At 41.6% G+C, this 13,417-nt stretch overlaps 1 protein-coding gene across 2 annotated transcripts in view; it reads left to right on the forward strand.

Moving 5' to 3' along the window:
- raly (RALY heterogeneous nuclear ribonucleoprotein) overlaps positions 1-13,417 on the forward strand; it is a 112,259-nt gene that overhangs the window by 79,333 nt on the left and 19,509 nt on the right. For both annotated transcript variants that reach the window (XM_015958437.3, XM_015958438.3), the window contains exon 2: positions 2,222-2,542. In XM_015958437.3, coding sequence (XP_015813923.1) covers positions 2,287-2,542 — 256 coding nt within the window. In that variant the 5' untranslated portion in view covers positions 2,222-2,286. The remainder of the gene's footprint in view (positions 1-2,221; positions 2,543-13,417) is intronic.

The raw sequence follows: 13,417 nt of genomic DNA on the forward strand, positions 1-13,417 counted from the left end.
GCGAGACGAGAGGCAGGTGGGAGCAATTAACATGGACACAGGACTGAACAGAATGGGGAGACAGGACAAGGTGTGACACGATGTCTGGGCTGCCCTGTACACTAGTTAGAGGGAGCTAAAGGAGGCTTCAAAACCAGGGGCTGATAGCGACCTGGCTTTGTTGCTACTGGACTTGTCCAACAGAGTGGATCTTTGTAATTTGTGGCTTATTTAGTAAAACTTGGCTCATGTTAGTGTTAGCTCGTTAGTGTTAAGCCAGCAGGAAGCCTGTGTGATAAGCTAGCTGTAGATCACTAGCATGTGATAGAACAGCCAGAAGATTTATTACCTGTTTTCTGCCTCATTTATCACCTGATCTTGTTGTATTTACTTAGTTTCGTGGCACCAGATCACCTTCTGTGATTTCAAATGCAAGTCCACCCTGCCAAGGTTGCATGGACGTGCAGATCACGTCGGTCCAGACCACCTCTGTAGGACGTCCAAATTAGGTCTTTGCAGCTTGACAACATCTTCCTTTGTTTGGACTTTTTTCACTTCACTCTAATTTACTGTTTGTACTCAACACCGCGTTTACTAAAAATAGAGTTATTAGTTTTGCATCAGGAATAAAATCTCATGATAATGAAGTACATAAAAAATACATAAAACATCCAGATGAAAGATTCAACAGTGTTGTAATGGGCCAAAACATTATGAACACTGAGAAGTGATGAATATTTACCCCTCATCTCCCTTAATGATCACGCCATGAAGCGTTTACAAAGTTTTACTTTCAACTCCAAATATTTTAACTGTACCTTTAATGAATTGTGTTTGTTCATATCTGCTCATTGCTGCTTTCCATTCGTTTCCTCATAATTTACCAGAACATGTTTTTCTGTGATGTTTTCCACCTGCTGAACTGTGAGTCTTATTTATAACACTGTGAACTTTCTTCCTCCTTTCTTGTTTGCTGACTCATGAGACAGATCCCCCCCCCCCCCCCCCCCCCCACTGCCATCAATAGTCGAGATGAATCATTCCTCACATTTACACGAGTTTCTTTGGCGTTCTGATTACACTTCATGTATCTGAAAGTCAAGTTTAATGAAGTGGTCATAACAAATGAGTCATGATCTCCCCCGGAATGTTGAGTCAGGCAACGAGGAAAACAAATGCAGGACGCGGACGTCGATGACATTTCTTAAGCTGTTTGGAGAGGAAATTTGTCTTGGGATGGTTTTTGAATGTGTTTGAAATTCAAGTGACACAATAGAAAGGCCTGCTGACTCACACGGGAAAACTGAAAACTCACTAATGTTTTAGGACATTTTGGAAAATTTGCAAATGCTCCAGTTGCAACCCAGGAAAATACACTTCATCCCAAATTTCCCACACTGAGGATGATACTCATTTTGCTCCTGCTGGAAGACGACTCTGTCCATCAGTGGCAGTGTGTGTTTGAACAGCAGCTCCGCCTCCATTATATATACTTTCCTGCTAATTTGTTTCTGAACCTTTCTTGACTCCTTGTATGTTTTCTTCTCTCCTTATTTCTACTTTGCACTACTCTTCCCATGTATTCTCTCCATCACTTTATTCCACGGTCCTTATTTTCCTTTTCATTCCCCGGCGTATCATTTCTTCACCCTCCTTCTGCTTACTTACACTTCCTTCCCTCCATCAGCTTAAATCTTTCACTTTATGTTAGTTTCCTCCAATTACTCCAAATCTCTGCTCGACGTCTCCGTGGTAACATTCCCTGCCCTTGTGCTCATTAGTTATCCGGATGGAGTGTGTAACGTTTAGTTTCAGATTCTGCTCTGATTGACTGAGCTTGTGTCCGTGATAAGTGAACAGCCACCAGAGCTGCGGCAGCTCACGTCTTCGGAGCTAACTTGGTCATTATAAGTTTACTTTCTCTCCTGTGTTATCGCAGAAACTCGTCATACTCAGTTTGTTTTGTATGAAGTAAAAGAGGCTTGTGGTTATAATAAGCTGAGCTGTCAGAAAACCCAGAGTGTTGCAGGTTTCTAGAAGAATATGTGGAAGTTTAACACTTGTTCAGAAGGTTTACTTCAATGAAAATGGCTGTTTTTATTTGGCAAGTGCTTTTTGTCTAATACACATATTTACACTGATTAGTGACTCTCATTATGGATCAGTCATAAATACAAACCTCCAGTAAATCTGTTAGTTTGTTTCAGTTTAATAACATTTTTTTTCCTCCCATTCTCTCCAGAATTGAGTCCCAACCTTCTGGTTCTGGTAGATTCATCCGTAGTCTCAGACGTCTACCCCCCCAGCATGTCGCTGAAGGTTCAGACCAGCAATGTGACAAACAAGACTGACCCCAAGTCCATCAACTCCCGGGTTTTTATTGGCAACCTGAACACAGCTGTGGTAAAGAAGTCAGACGTCGAGAGCATATTCTCTAATTATGGCCGAGTTCTGGGTTGCTCCGTGCACAAAGGCTACGCGTTCGTCCAGTACGCCAGCGAAAGGCATGCTCGGGGGGCTGTGGTCGGGGAGAACGGAAGGGTTCTCGCAGGACAGACACTGGGTGAGTGAACGTTGTTTTTCAAGAGTTACATCCTTTTATTTACTTCTACTGAAACTAAATAGATGAAGCGTTACTAGAAGAAGGGCTCTACAAAAAACCAATGGAGTAGAGGGAGGTGGAGTGTACAGTCGGTAAAGACAACTCTCCCTTGCCCTGCCTCCAACATGCATCCATCTAAAAGGCTAGGTTATCCAGAGTTATCTCTGTAGTTATGCTGCTATAGGCTAGACTGCTGGAGGACACACTGACCACTTTCCACACTCTACTACTTTCTTCTACAATTTGCTCTTTAACTGTATTATTTCCTGCTATTTCAGCTGTTAACTTTATTTTTTTCTCTGTAAGTGTTTTTCTTCCCAGAAGAAGCTACAATGATGTTCTGCTGAGCTGTGGTGGCCTCATGGAGGGGGCCATCATCTTGAACACTGTTGCTAACCACTTAATCATTCTCCCTCTCCTGATAATAACTTTTTACTCTCTTTGACATTCAATGTGCTACCACTAGTTTACCCGTTTAATTATAGATTCACTAGGATAAAAACAATAAAGTTTATCTCTCACCAAATAGAATATTTACTAATAAATCACAGTGTAACCATAGAAACATTACTTGGTGTGTGTGTGTCAGGGGGGGCAAACTCATTCAAATTACACTTCATCTTATTTTCCGGTGGACACCTTGAGTATGTGTGTGGGCTACATGCTGCTTTGTGTTTGTGTGTTTCCTTATTGTATGAAGTGTGTGTGTGTGTGTGTGTGTGTGTGTGTGTGTGTGTGTGCATGCGTGCGTGCATGTGTGTGTGTGTGTGTGTGTGCGTGTGCTCTGTCTTCTCGATCCCCAGTGAGTCGTGGTGGATGGCTGCTTATACTGAGCCAGGATCCTCTGGAGGTTTCTTCCTGTTAAAAGGGAGTTTTCCTCTCCACTGTCGCTGCATGCTTGCTTAGTATGAGGATTGCTGTAAAGACACTGACACTAGTCAGTGATTCGATGCAACCTGCTGGGTTCCTTATATAGGAAACTTTTTTTCTGATTGGCTTAATGAACTGACCTGTATTGGAATGTTTATTATGTGAAGGTCCTTGAGACGACTCTTGTCATGATTTGGTGCTATATAAATAAACTCCAATTGATTTGAATTGAAATATTACAACATTTTAAATGATGATACTGAATCGATTTTTAAAAAGAGTATTGATTTATTATTTACAATTTACATGTAAACATTTACTGTATTTCTTTTGAGTGGTGCAATTCAAACTCTGACAAATAGGTGGCAGCAGATCTCACAGTAACACTGGATGTGTCTTTGAAGCATCTGGTTTGAGTTTTCCAAATGAATTTAGTCTTAAAAATGGCAAATATCATCTGGTTTTTCGTATTTCATTTAATCAAATATTCTCTTCTGTATTGTGATTGATATCATATTGCCAGATTCTTGCTAATACATATCTTAAAGTGAGACTAGGCAATTTAGGCTTGCTTTTAGCACCCCCTAGTGTCCATGTAGTAGAACCAAAAGTAAAACCTATCTCCTCGATGTGTGTCTAACAGCTGAAATGTCTCCCCAGCCTTCATTAGTTCCTACAGGAGTGATTTATCACTACATTAAACAAATCAGCTGTGTTCATGATCTAAAACATGTAGGAAATGTGTTGGAAGCAGACTGCAGCAGCAGGTATGTCAGCTCAACCGTCAACAGACCAGAACAGCAACTCTGAAGTTGCAAGTGGAATAATCTGGCCACAGGGGCGATCTAGGGTTGGGTGGATTTTCATTAACACTGTAAAGAGTCATCTTAGCACATACTGGCTCACGAAAATTATTTTAAAATGTGGAAAAGTTGCACAGTGTCTCTTTAACTCATTCGCTGCCAACCGTTTCCTGATCGGTAAAGCCCTTCGCTGCCAGTGTTTCTCACCGTTTTTACTGTTTTTTTAAGAGTCACAGAACGTTGCGCGCTAGGATGATGTCGACGCCAAAACAACCAAAACAAAGCAGAGACTCACCTCTTACATCAGGAAGAATCGGAGTGTTTCAAGCGTTATCGGTTCTTTCATAATCCGTTGTTGAATGGTGATCAGCAGAAGCTTTTCCGGTTCGCACCTCACTTTTTTTACAGCAGCGGCCCTAAACGATCTCCTAACACATGGATTTTCTGCTTTCTGATCATGTGACATGAGACGTATGCGGATGAAGATCGGCTTAAGAGCTGTTTGTTCTCACAGTGCTGGGGCTCGTTCCGATGCCCACACAGTAAAAAATGCAAATGACGATTTTAGTCGTTATTGGCAGTGAACGGCAGTTCACAGAAACCAGAAAAGTGGATTTAACGGTTTGATATGGCCCACCCCTAGTTAACAGGGTTTGATTGTCATTGTTAACGCTCTCTTGCTTTTCCATGACAATCCCAAGGCATTCCCAGACCTAAGAGGATGTAATTCCCAGTGGCACATGCTGAAAACCTTAAGCGGGAGATGAATAGAGCTCCGGACATCACGTGACTCTCAGAGAGTAGACGCCATGTTGGCAGGCACGAAAGGTAAACAAAATGAATGGGATCGGCTTGAATTTTACGCCGTCGGAGTTTACTTCACACTTTAAAACCGAAGAAATTGTTTTATTTAGTCAGAAGTTAAATAGACTAAACATCTCCGACCCATACTATGCTCCTGGGGTACATTTTAAAAATGCCAGAAACTGTCGGAGCGGACCTGGCCAGGGAACGCCTTGGAATTTCCCCGGAGGAGCTGGCCTAAGTGGCTGGGGAGAGGGAAGTCTGGGCCTCTCGACTTAGGCTACTGCCCCCGCGACCCGACTCCGGGTAAGCGGATGAAAATGGATGGATGGATGGTCAAATAACATAGATTTACATGTAAGTAGTTTAAATAGAGTGCTGTGCTCAGGTGTGCAGATAGGGTGGGGGATGGGGGGATCTGTCCCCCCCAGATTCAGATCGACCCCGATCCGTCCCCCGCACTAAGGCCAGAAAGAAAACAAAATCAGAGGTTAAGCGATTGAAGCTCCTTTTTCCAATTACAGTGAATGCAGCATGATATAAACAAACACCGACTCCAGAGGCGCCAAAGTGGTTGCTGCTAGGATGCAGGATGAAGCGAAAAAGGCAAGCAACGAGTACTGCATATTTAAAAAAGACCAACAATGAGTGCGTTTACATGCAGCCAATAACCCTTTTAAAACCCAAATATTCACAATAACCCGGTTCCGCAGGTCCATGTAAACACCGCCAAAAACCTGGATATGCTCATCACCGGGTTTTTAAAAACCCGGCTACTACACCTGGGGTAACCCTTTTCTAACCCGAATGTTTGGTCGTGTAAACGCATATCGGGATATCCCCATCAAAGCGTGTGTTCTGCGCACGCTCTGTTCACAAGGAATTTTGGTCTTTTGAGTAGCGAGACGTCTTGTATGCGCCAGAACACCGGAAGTAAACAAGTTGGGAGCAACATGGCGAGTCGCGGCACAGCACCACACTTTTGGAGTGACGAGGAAACTAAAGCGCAAACAAACGCGGTCGCTATCTCTTCCGAACTGGGAAACATGTTGTTTTCACGGATACCGGATCGAGAAGAACCGGAAATGACGCATATTGCGTCTGGACGTAGTCCATACGTCCTGACGCTACCCCAACGTCCGCATTTACATCGGGTTATGCAAGTTAGAGGTAACTCTTTCTATTTATGCTTGTAAACGGGTTATTCTGATCAACTCAGAAACCCGAATACCGACCTTAACCTGATCATAACCCGAATATTGGCTGCATGTAAACGTAGTCAATGTAAGTAGGCGGGACCGATCTGTTTGTTTATGCATGTTGGTTGTAGTTTCAATACATTGTTGTCAGTGTTGGGTCTAAGGGGCTCAACACATGGGAGGCGACAAACGACCGCAATCAGTGAAATTCGTCGCTGTCGGTTTTATTACCTGACACGCGGGAAGCGACCCACGGCAGCGGCCAATGGCAAAGCCCTCTACGAGTTCTGTTCCATGGCGAAATAGAAACTTCCGTTGTTTTGTTTGGCTGTGTCAGGTTGAAGGGAATTAAGGTTATTTAAGCGGTTCAGAGTTAAAAAAAAGTGGTAGATATGATGTTTCACAAGGTGCTGCTAGAGTTATGTGAAATCTTACTTCTGATTTTACTTTATAAAACATAATAATAATCAACTTCTCTTCCATGTTTGCTCAGAGATGTACGGAGCATCCTGTCTGCTCATTGGTCAGTGAATGAAACCTCCATTGATTGGTCCTTGTCTGAGCGACAGCGATGAAAAGTTGAAAATATTTCAACTTTCTGGGATCGCGTCGCTGGGTCGCCTGTGCACGACATGTGCACGAGTGCAAAATTTCACATGCACGTTTTTCGCATTTCGCTTGGTAGGAGGGAGACCCGCGATTATCGCTTTGGCGCGCATGTCTCATTGAAAATGAATGGAGTAGAGGCGATGTCGCCTCCCGTGTGTCGAGCCCATTACTCGTTATAAGCGCCAAAGCCTCATTGCTGACTTTAACAAGTCTCATCTCCAAATATGATCCCTCATGAAGTTACTACTTTACACCAGAAGATAGTGGAGATCTGTAACCTTCAGGCTGAGCAAAGTTTTCAAGTTTTTAGAGTTTGAAAAATGCCTCCCGCTGAGAGGCTCCCAGTCGGGGAGAGGAGGAGATGTGTGCAACATGATAAAATGTATATTAGATAAAACGCATAATTGCCGGCAGGTCTGGTCTTTGTTGACTGATCACTTTGTCTGGTAATGACTGACTCTGATTATGAAGCAGATTATTGACTCTGATGAAGAAATTCACTCATCCAGCCGGGAAGATTGATGCTGCTGCAGCATCAGACAGCTGGTGCTGCACGAGAGGTGTGTGGCGTTTTCAAGCTCCAAACGTTGGGTTTGTTGTTGGTTTAACCTTCTTTGGGACATGATGGATGTAGGAATGATGGTAAAAACACCGCTAACATGACAGACGTAGCGACAAAGTTAAAAAACGGGGGCAGATGCCGATGCGTTATGTATGGAAGTCAAAGTGTGTCACATAATCATAAAAAAGGTCAAATATAAAATTTAAAAATTGATGTATATATTTATATATAAATTAAAACTTTCCAAATATAATAAAAATTCTACATAACATAAAAATACGAAGGAACATCTGTTGATCAGGCTGAAAAGTTTGAGAACTACTGCTCTAAGTGAAAAGTGAATTTCATTTTTTAAATATGTTTTATGTGCAGTTTTTTAGGGGTTTTATGTTTTCTGTAAAGATTGGTATGCTGAAAATCATTTAATGTTTTGCATAAAGCATGAGGTTTTGGTTAGTAATTGATTGGAAGAATAACAAATCACTGAATTAAATAGTGGAGCACCTCTGTCAGTGCACCCCAGGGCAGCTGTGGCTACATCGTAGCTCATCACCATCAGTGTGTGAATGTGTGTGTGAATGGATGAATGATACACTGTAGTGTAAAGCGCTTTGGGGTCCTTACTCTGAGAGGCGCTATACAAGTGCGGATCATTTATTATTTATGGTGTTGATCAGGTAGAGCTTTGTTGCCAGCGTTCCACTGCATAATGGCTTCAAACACGTATATAACAGTTAGTTTTTACGTAAACCATTGGAGGAAATTACACAAACTGACTGAGCTCTAGTTAAGGTGCTTGCAATAGTTTGTGTATGTGTACATGCGTGTGTGTGTGTGTGTGTGTGTGTGTGTGTGTGTGTGTGTGTGTGTGTGTGTGTGTGTGTGTATGTGTGTGTGTGTGTGTGTGTGTGTGTATGTGTTTGGGGGAGGGTACATTGGAAATTTGTCCCCCCCAGTTTGAAAATCCTATCTGCGCCCCTGGCTGTGCTGTTTGTATGTATAAACTGAACTCCAAGAGAAATCACTAGTCTGAGTTTTTTCCGTGAATAAAGTAAATATGTCAGGCAGGAGCATCTCAGTATCTGTCTCGGTGAGACAGATAATAGCAATCCAAAGTGCTTTTTATGTGTGATCTGACAATTGATCAACCATTGGTTAAAAAATGAAATACAGCTTAACCGATTAATTGCTGTGATCATACGACATGTAAATGGCAGCACGCAGAAATCATGAGGCAACGTTTTACGTGATGTTTACTTGTTGCTATGAGTAATAAGACAGAAAAAGCCACGCCAAAATAAGTTTAGGAAGCCCACTAAGAATCGTAATAAAAGCATTTAAAATAAATACCACACACAGTTGAGGAAATGTTGGTTTAAGTACCTGCTGCATAAGCGAAAACCTTTACTCTCGGGATCCCACAGCATCATTTTAGCCCGGTCACTAGTGTGTTTCATTGCGATGATCCAATGTTTGCGGCATTCCAGATCTTGGGGAATCCAAGGCTCTTCCCTTATCTCGTCCGCGTCTGTTCTGGCATCCTGGGGCACAACAGGAATCTACCATATTTCCCGTTTGACTGAGTTTTCTGACAATAACAAATAGCCCAGCTGTGGCCTTCTGCCTGTCAAGATGGCGCCGCTTCGATTTGAACTGTTGCATACCGGGAGAAGTGACTTCAACTCCCGGAGCTCTATAGGATACATCCCATTTGGATGTTTGAGCTGAGGCTTTTCGATGAGGAGGAGCTGTGACTTTATTTTGAGCTCTTCTCATAGGAAGTGCAATACCGCCGCTTGTATCCTAGATCTTGTTCTTTCAGTCGTAATCCAGATCTCTAAGCTGTAGATGAGGGTTGGAATGCAGACAAACTAGTAAATCAAGATCAGTTCCTTTGGTTCAGCTCCTTCTTCACCACGACACACTAGAGCAACATCCTGATTCATCTCTGGCGTCATCTTAATCGGGAAAAACACACAGAGATAATTAAACTGCTTCCAGCTTTGGGATGGAGCATTCCACAATTTTTTCAGAGCAGGAATGATGACCTCAGACTTGGAGGAGTTTCAGTTATTTTTCTGAAATTTCAATTTTTTAGGTCACTTTCAATAAAAGCTTCTGCTAAATACATAAACAATATAAAATAAAGGGCATTTTATACTTAAAAAGGCAATTTGAATTGTACTTCCTCTGCCACCCTCCCTTCCTGGTATGATGCAGAGAACACATCCACAGGGGAGTAAGAGTTAATCTGAATGGGCCTTTAAGCTGCTGGAGTGTTTTTCCTCCATCTGCCTGCACCGCGCAATGCAAGAGGCGAGCTGTCAGCCGGCTGCGGTGAAGAACTTAACTGGTTTATGGCGAGTCTCTGCAGAGCTGTGGGCGCATTTCTTTAATAGAATGAGTCGGCGCACACCACATGGACAAGCCAGGCAAAGAAATTAGTATAATTGGAAATCTGTGCCGATTATTTAAATTCAGTTCTGTTATGTTTTCAGAGAGCCATTTAACAACAGGTGGTCTTCAGAATTGTTTGCAAAGAAAAAATAAACAACCATTGGGTTTACAATCAAATTAAATCTGTTCAGATCAGCAAAAGTCTTTCAAGCAGTCACATATTTTTCTATTTTAGGTAAACATTGTTCTCCAAATTAAATATAACAGCTAATTACACCAAACCTCTAATCCTATTTTTGAAATATCAAATACTCTGCTATTATGACTGAGAAGAGAACAAAAGCAGATTTTGCATCTCATTTACCTCCAAAATGTTGCATTTCCCAGAGTTCACTGCAACTAGATTTTATTTTCTCATGTTTTGTTGGTAGCTGCTACATAAATATTGGCTTGGGCAGGTTGTTTGCAGTGGCATCCCCAAGGGGTGGCCAGGGGGGCCATGGCAACCCATAGTAAATTGCTGGCCACCCCACTTCTCCCCCAGGGAACACTTTAGTAAATCATTTTCACATTCACACAAACCATACATTTCTTTATTCAAGGCCAAGAAATAAATGTAAAGGCCAGTAAATAGATTTATAACTATTGAGCAAATAAATCAGAATTTCGATAAATGTTGCTGAGGTTCACCATTAAAAAATTATATATATCAGTAACATTTGTGGGTGTGTTTATTAGGAAAGCAACAGGCAAATTAAACAGTTCTAAAATGCTAAAACAACACATTTTGGTGGGGATGTCCCGATACAACTTTTTCACTTCCGATCCACGAGGATCGATAATGCTTTCTGCTTTGATGCTCAAGTCAGTGATGTGGTATCTTCCTCTTTTAATCATCTGAGGCATTTGGTTGAAGTGAAGCCCTTTTTAACTTGACGAGACCTTGAGATTGTTGCTCATGCGTTCATTACATCACGCCTTCACTACTGTAACTCTGTCTTATTCGGTGTAAGTCAGGGTACTGTGGCTCGCTTGCAGCTTGTTCAAATGCTGCAGCAACATTTTTGGAAGGCAAGAGAAAGCATGAACACACGACTCCCTTTCTGGCTGCCTGTTAACTTTAGAATTTGTTTTAAACTTCTTTTGATGGTGTTTCAGGCAATAAATGGGTTGGCCCCACCTATTGTCAGAGGTGTTGCAGCCACATGGTCCTGGTCGGGCACTACGTTCTGTGAACCAGTTACTGCTCTCTGTTCCCAGAATTGGCTGAGGACAAGAGGGGACAGGACGTTCTCTGTGGCAGGTCCAAGACTATGGAATCCCCTTCCCTTAACCATTTGGCTTTCCCCATCAGTAGATTTTGTAAAATTAGGTTAAAGACCTATTCGTATGATCTGGCTTTTAACTCTATGGGTTAGCTGTTGCTGTTACGTCTACATGCTTTTATGCTGTTCTGTTTTAATTGTTGTTTTTTTAAGATTTTTACTGGGTTTATGTGTTTTTATTTTCATTTGGTGGCATGTTTCATGCCTGTAAGGTGCTTTATAAAAAAGGTGATTGGTTGATTGATTGATTGATTGATTGATTGATCGATTGATTGATTGTTGATTGATTGATTGATACAACACTGATACCGCAGCCTTCAGTATTGACCGATACCGATTTCAATCCGATATGGTATTGGCACACATCATACATACTTTTACCTATTTTGTAGTGTGGAATGTATGAAAGGCTTGATCAAGAGATATTACTCAATTGGTGAACAAGAGCCAAAAACAGTAAGAATGAAAAAAATTACTATTGTTTTTAACCATTGGTTATTTCGGAGATTTTTGATGCAGTCCAATATAATCCGATACGGTGTTTTTGATCCGATATCGAATTACTTTTGATATCGGAATGGGACATCCCTACATTTTGACACATTTGAAAGAAATGTCTAAAATTTGTACTTTTACTCTACAATATTTGTGAATTAAAAATTTGAGGTAAATCGTTTTGATGAATGTTGTTGTTTTAGGAAAATTAATAAAAAGAATAAAAGCATTGCCACAGGCTAAATGCTCCCAGAGTTACCACAAGGACCAAGATGGTGTACTACCCCAAAAATTTCACTGCCCCCTGAAAATGTTCTAGGGTGGCCAATGTGTTATTCCTTTATTGAAATTACAAAAGCTTTGAGTAACGTGGTGACAGCATGAACATAAAACATGATTGCACAAAGAGTTTCATAAAGCGCTTTACACTACAGTGTATCAGCCATCCATTCACACACACATTCACACACTGGTGGTAGAACCAGCTTCCAGGAACTGAAAGCTGATGCACTGGATGTGAGAGGCCAATTGTAATGGATTTTTCTGTCCTTTTCATTATGGGTCTATGAAGATAACACAGCTGAGCTCGGCGGACACGACGAATCAAAAACGTCTGCTTGATAGTCTTGTGAACTCACCTTTTTCTCTGGAAGGAACCTGCAGCTAGAAGCAATATTAGATGTGAATTCTGATCTCATCATAAAACGAATGGCTGCTGGGAGAAAGTTGTGCCTGACATCAAAACAGCTTTTGTGTTGCACATTAACAAAATAAATTATCATTCAGGGTGTGTCCTAACTACAGGGGGATCACTCTCCGGAGCCTCCCTCATAAGGTCTATTCGAGGGTTCTGGAGAGGAAGGGCCACCGGATTGTCAAACCTTGGATTCAGAAGGAGCAATGTGGTTTTCTTTGTGGCTGCAGAACACTAGAACAGGTTTCTATACACATTTTGCAGGGTCCTGGATGGTGGAGACATGTGTTTTATGGACAAGTAGAAGGGTTTTGTACCTCGAAGAGCCTTGTGGGGGGTTACTCTGGGAGTATGGGGTACCAGGACCCTTGATATGGGCTGTTAGGTCCCAGCCAGAGCTTGGTTCCTATTGTGGCCCAAGTTGGGCTCGTTTCCAGTGAGAGCTGGACTCCTCCAAGGCTGCCCTTTGTCAACCTTTCTGTTCGTAACTTTTGTGGACAAGATTTCTAGACAAAGCCAATGTGTTGAGTAGGAATGTACAATATATCGCAAATATATCGTTATTGTGATATTAGCATGTGCAATATGCATATCGCAAAGAACAGATAAATATTGTGATAAATGGTCAGCTCACATGTTTGCAGAGGTGGAAAGATTACACAAATTTCCTACTCAAGTACGAGTACCAGTACTTTGATAATTTTTTACTCAAGTACAAGTAAAAGTACTTGCCTAAATTTTTACTTAAGTAAAAGTAAAAAGTATCGTAAATAAAATGTACTCAAAGTAAAAGTTACTTAGTTACATTTTTGTGGGCGTAAAGATGGTTACATCAGAGCAAAACCACCACACTAGTTCACAACACGCTCGTGTGTGTGTACGCGCACGCACACACACACAGTTTGATGGAGGGATTTCTGTCAGTGAGAATAGGACGTGCACATTGCTACTCAATTACAGTAACTTGAGTAAATGTAATTCGTTACTTTCCACCTCTGCATGTTTGCTACACATAATGCATTCTGTCAATCAAACGGAAGCATGATTTTTTTTTAACAAATCAAATAGAGTTCTTCAC

The sequence above is a fragment of the Nothobranchius furzeri genome, chromosome 3 (genome assembly GCF_043380555.1).
Source record: "Nothobranchius furzeri strain GRZ-AD chromosome 3, NfurGRZ-RIMD1, whole genome shotgun sequence".
Lineage (NCBI taxonomy): Eukaryota > Metazoa > Chordata > Actinopteri > Cyprinodontiformes > Nothobranchiidae > Nothobranchius > Nothobranchius furzeri.